Source organism: Chiloscyllium plagiosum, chromosome 19 (assembly GCF_004010195.1).
Source record: "Chiloscyllium plagiosum isolate BGI_BamShark_2017 chromosome 19, ASM401019v2, whole genome shotgun sequence".
NCBI lineage: Eukaryota > Metazoa > Chordata > Chondrichthyes > Orectolobiformes > Hemiscylliidae > Chiloscyllium > Chiloscyllium plagiosum.
The window spans coordinates 30,383,224-30,389,223 of NC_057728.1; the positions used below are offsets into that span (position 1 = coordinate 30,383,224).

The 6,000-nt window shown below is 40.2% G+C and overlaps 1 protein-coding gene across 7 annotated transcripts in view; it reads right to left on the minus strand.

Moving 5' to 3' along the window:
• kcnq1.2 (potassium voltage-gated channel, KQT-like subfamily, member 1.2) overlaps nucleotides 1–6,000 on the minus strand; it is a 590,999-nt gene that overhangs the window by 89,498 nt on the left and 495,501 nt on the right. The window contains exon 20 of one of the 7 annotated variants that reach the window (XM_043709477.1): nucleotides 1,911–3,396. The exons of the other annotated variants lie outside the window; for them this stretch is intronic. Within the exon in view, the coding sequence (XP_043565412.1) occupies nucleotides 3,388–3,396 (9 nt within the window). The 3' untranslated portion in view covers nucleotides 1,911–3,387. Of the gene's footprint in view, nucleotides 1–1,910; nucleotides 3,397–6,000 lie in introns of those variants that run through there. 7 annotated transcript variants of the gene reach the window in all.

A 6,000-nucleotide genomic window follows, 5' to 3' on the forward strand; every position in this document is an offset into this window, starting at 1 on the left:
AAGATACCAAGGGAAAAGCAATAACTGGCTGGTTTTGAAATTTGAATTTTTTTTGTTAAACTTAATCGGTATATTATTGTAGAGTGGGAGGTAGATATATTGATCAGACAAAGGAGAATTATTGGGTAGATAGTTGTTGTTTAATGTTCTTGTGCTTCTCGGAGTTAAAAGAATAAATAGTTAATTTTTTTCTTTACGTAGAAGGATTTTTGTAGTTCTTGGTCACTCATACTTTAGCTTACGAGGCGAGGTGAGCTTTTCTGTGGGGCTGGTTCAAACTAGCAGAAGGGTTTACCCCATGTTGTAACAGTATTAAGCAATTAACATAAGCTGATGTTATGAGAGCTGACTATCTCCAAATCAAATCCAAACCAAAGACTGTCACTCGCCATGAGCCTAGACACTGGATATGCTAAAGGCACACTCAGCTATGTCATACGAGATTGGGAGGAGTTTTCCACAGAACAGTCCAGCAGGAGCTGACATAGTCATACTCACTGAATCTGAATATTTTGAAGATTTTAATTTTGGTCTTGGAAAAATGCAAAAATGTTACATTCCAAATGATCACAACAAGTTTTACTTCAGAAAAATACAGTACTGATTGGTTGACATTGACTTTGATTGGATGAAGCATTGTCATGAAGAAAGCAACAGAGAACAATAAGCTCCCCAAGATCCCTGAAAATTCACAAAAGGCCCTACACTGCTGTGCTGCAGCAATACTGACCAATACTGAAATGAGAGTCATAACCTATTTCCCAGAAATGTATCAAGATTGGCCAAGCTTGCATAGGTCAATAAACCACCTGATTTTACAGAAATACTGATGGGAACCAGTCTGTTGCATTCACCACTAACTCAATTTTTCCTCTTCATCTGATGCTGCATGTGCTTTTTCCCCACTCCCCACATGTGCCAGGGGCCACTGCCAACATGGAAGCTGAGCCAAGTTGGTCAAGAGAAAAATAATGGACTGCCTCAGGACAACTGATTAATATCCACAACCTGTGAGAATTATTCAGGCGTTAAAAATATATTCTTTCGTGGGTTATGAGCGTGCTGGCAAGGCCAACATTTGTTGCTCATCCCTAATTGTCCATGCATTGAGTGGCTGTCTAGGAGAGGGCAAATAAAAATTAACCACATTGCTGAGGTTCTGGAGTCACATCTAGGTTAGACAAGGACATTGGATTTTTTTCCCTCAAGATATTTGGGAACCAGATAGGTTTTTACACCATCTAATGATCAATGATTACCATTACTGGGATGAATTTTCAATTCCAGAATTATTAATTTATACTCCATCAGTTGTCATGATGAAATTTGAACCCATGTCCCTTGGTCTTTAGATTATTAATCTAATGACATGATTATTACATCACCACTTCCCCAAGACCCAACAGCAACCGAATCTTGGGTCTCCTGGCAAATGCTTTGAGATAATGACTATTTGTTCCTAAAAATGATCCTCAATAAATTTCTCATCCATACATATATTCAAGCAATATGTATGTATTTTACGAGTGAAAGGAAAATGAAAAGTGACAAAATTTAATTTTGCCCTATAATTTTTAATATTCTGTATGTTACTAAAGAATTCATAACCACATTCAAATGCATTGGATCATGTATAAATGCAAAAACTGATAAAAGTGTAGCACTATTCTGAATAACATTAAGTGTGCTGGAATGTCTCATTCAGAAAATACAACAAACATATTGCTAATGTTTGTGTTTTACAGGTAACAAATGCAGGAATCTCCAGTGTACATTCTTTTGGCAAGCAATCTGAGCTGTGGTATGACATGATGCTGACACACATGTACAGCTTCAGATCCAGGAAAGGATCTGTTATTGCAGCACGTTTCACTCAACTATTTTTATTTTAATGGATATGGGTATTACTGGCAAGATCAGCATTAACTAACTTTAAATTCCAGCTGCCATGGTGGGATTTTAACCAAAATTCCCAAGCATTAACCTGTGCATCTGGATATTGACATTACCACAATGTCACTACATTCCACGATTATTGGAGATGGGGTGATTGAAAAGAAAATCTGCAAGCTGAAAGACCCAGACTATGGGAATCAGAATAGAATGATCAGTTTTTGTGAATGATCCACTGAATGGTTAACCAGTCTCTTGTACCATTTGAGCGAAAAGCATAAGTGCAAAAAATATGTTCTTTGTACATCTGATTTGGTTCCTTTCATTTGTTCATTATTTGGTCCTACTATTTACAAGGCTTCACATTTAGAACAGGATATTGGGTGTAGTTATGCATTAGAAGTCTAAGTTTCTAAAATTTTATAAGTTTTTCACCAGATTTCCCATCCCAGCTTGTCAGGGAAGAAACCCTGCAACTGGAGAACACGGGAGGAGCAATTAGTGAGAGTGTGCTGTCAGTGGTTCAAGTGGCAAGGCAAGGTGGATGGAAGTGATGTGGAGATGGTGGCGTAATGATCTAATTTTCAAAGGTGTGTGGTGATGATCCATGGCATATGATCTCTTGGAGGTGAACAGAATTGGTGTTGATGGGTGGAATTGCTAGTCAACAGGAAGTCCTGTTACCAGCATAGGGCAGAGATAGTAGTTTTGAGTGGGGTGGCTTCTATTGCAGTCAAAGGAGCAAACAGATTATGGAAGGGTCGCCTGCACCTGGGTTCATAAGCAGTGGTACAAATGCAATCACTTTAGTGATCCAAGAATTTTCATTAATTTTTACTTGAGGGAATTCCCAAGATCCAGGGAAACATGATTGGTTAAAAATAGAAACATTGTTAAAAGCAGACAGTCTCATGCAATCTCCAAAATAGATTTCAATTTACTGATGCACTTTATCAGGATTGATCATTCATTCCTTTACTTGGATCCATTAAAAGCAGAAGGAGGCAAGCAGGACATAAAGTCATATTTTGGATATAAACCTAGCAGATTTCTTGGGTTACAGTTACAGTCTTTGTTTATGTTAATAAATTATCTGTTACTGCCAGTGGACCATACAGGCCCAATTGCAGCTGGTTAGTCCTAGCAGCCCCAGGATGAGGCTATTAAACGGCTCTTTAGGGCCTCAATTAGAGGCAAGGCTGGACTGTGACCATGGGTCGTCCCACCCAGAACCTAATTCTCGTAGAGCTAGAATTCTATCTGACTTCTAGCTTACTATCAACAACCTCAACACCAGGGACAACATACGATTCCGTTCCGTGTTCCTCCTTTAGCCATCTATTTTCAGTGTTCAATTACAGATGAAATTCTTGTTCATTTTCTTCTTCCCTTCACAGTCAACTTCTGTGCTTGGAACCCAACAGCTACATGGGAGAGGGGGAAAACCATACTGAACACGTGAAGTTCCTGTTCAATGACTCTGTTCCAGCGGCATCAAACATTCTAAGGAAAACAAAAATGCTAATTTAAGATTATCAACAATTTAAAATATTGAGAGTTCACCTCCTGATCCAAACAGTCCCCAGCTGGCCCACACAACTTTCTGGTTTCAATGCCTGAAAACCCTGGCCCTAATACCTTGTAAACCTGTCAAAGTTGCTCTCCAATCTGAAACCTGGCTGATCCACAGTTGCCAAGGGCACCATGAGGTCCAGTGTCAAAGTCCATTCCAGAAGGCCCTGCAGTTGCTGAAATAATTGTCATTCACAGAATGGCCCGGAGAGAGAGGCATCCAGTCTTGGCTGCATGGACATCTGATGTCATATATTGGAAGTGAATGCTATAGCATCTTGGCCCAACTTCCTTCCTTCTGACTGGAAGAAGCCCAGTCACACTTTGATTTTTCTTCTAATTCCTTGCTCAATTGTGATTGATTCAGTTCACTGGGTTTGACTAAGCAACATAGTTTGCTGATGACGTGTGTGAGTGGTGAGGAGGATGTAAAGATGTTTCAGGGTGATTTAAAGGAGTTGGGTGGACAAATACATGGCTGAAGAAGTATAATGTGGATAAATGAGAATGTCCACTTTGATAGGGAAAACAGAATGGCAGAGTATTATTCAAATTGTGATAGATTGGGAAAAGTTAATTTACAAAAGATTTACAAAAGTACTTCAGTGTCCTTGTACACTGGTCATTGAAAGCAAGCATGCAAGTGCAGCAAGCAGTGAGGAAGACAAGTTGGATGTTGGTCTTCTTTGCAAAAACATTTGAGTACAAAGAAGTCTTACTGCAGCTCTACAGGGCCTTAGTGAATATTGTGTCTAGTTATGGTCTCATTATCTAAGAAATATTTATTATTTTCTATAATGCTCACCAGATTGATTGCTGGGATGGCAGGTATTGTACAAAGAGAGACTGGTTTGTCTGGGCCTGCATTCACTCGAGTTGAGAAGAGTGACAGGGATTTCACTGAAACTCATAAAATGCTGACACAGCTAGATAGACTGAGTGAAGAGATGATGTTTACCTTCTTTGGGGGTGGGGTGGGGGCATGGCAGAACCAGTAGTCACATTTTTAGGATATGGTGCAGGCCATTTTCAACGAAGATGAGAAATTTATTCACTTAGAGGGTGATGAATTTGTGAAATGTTCTCCTGAAGAAGGATTTAGAGGTGAAGTAGTTAACATATTTCAAGAGTTTTCTTGAAGCTGAAGATGTTAAAGGGTATGGGGAGAGAACGAGAGCATGGTGCTGAGACAGAAGATCAGCCACATTCATGTTGAAAGAAGAATGGACCTGATGGACCGAATGGCCTACTCCTCCTCCTATGTTCCAATGTTTCTATAGACTTAAATAGGTTTTGGATTATTGCTCAAAAATTCCACTGTTTGTTGTTAATATTTACCAATGCACGATGATTAAGTTTGAAACACATCTGGAACTAATTATTAGGGACTGAACTGTGAAATGGTTTAAGAAAGGTTCTCATATTATTGAATAAAAACAAATTGCAGTCGAAATTGTTTTCAACCTCAAAAACGTCTGATGACAGTATGGAATTTGCTGAAAGGATTCTTTAGATCCTTTAATGCTAATTGGTAAAATACCAATTTTCTGGTAATTCTGACATAGTTAATGGTAAATCTGTTATTTTCGCTTGTGGGAGGTCTTTGAGAAAATGATGGACTACCATCTTGAAACGCTGCAATCCATATGCTATTGGTAGTCCCAAAAAGTCCTTGGGGAGGCAATTCCAGGATTTTGACCCAGTAATAGTGAAGGAACAGCACTTTTTTCCAAGTGAGGATGACGAGTGACTTGGAGGGAAACTGCAGATGGTGCTGTTCCCATGTATCTGCTGCCTGTAACATCAACGAAGATCAAGGAAAATGGTTAGATCATCTGTTATTGGATGCATTTGTGTGGCATGAATGTTATTTGCCACTTTTCAGCCCAAGCCTGGAAACTGTCTGGGTCATGTTGCATTTGAATCTGGACTGCTTCAGTATCGGAGGAGGTGTGAATGGTACTAAACATTGTTTAATTATCAGTGAACATCCACACTTCTGACCTTATGATGGATGGAATGACATTGATGAAACAACTGAAGATGGTTGTGCCTAGGACACCCGCCTGAGGAACCCTTGCAGAGATGTCCAGGAGCTGAGATGACTGACCTCCAGAACCATAGCCATCACTTTATGTGCCAGGTATGACTCCAAACAGTGGAGAGTTTGACACCTGCTACCCATTGATTCCAAGTTTGCTAGTGCTCCTGGATGCCATACTTGGTCACATTTGGCCTTGATGTCAAGGGCTGTAACACCTCTGAAATTCAGCTCTTTGGTCCATGTTTGAACCTCCTCGTGGGAGCACGAGGCGGCGCCGATACAGTCATCGATGTAGCGGAGGAAAAGGTGGGGAGTGGGGCCAGTGTAGTTGGTGCTCCCACAAGGAGGTTGAACAGTTCATCCACTTCACCAACACCTTCCACCCCGACCTCAAATTCACCTGGACAGTCTCAGATTCCTCACCTCCCCTTCCTCGACCTTTCTATTTCTATCTCAGGCGACCGAATCAACACGGACATCTATTACAAACC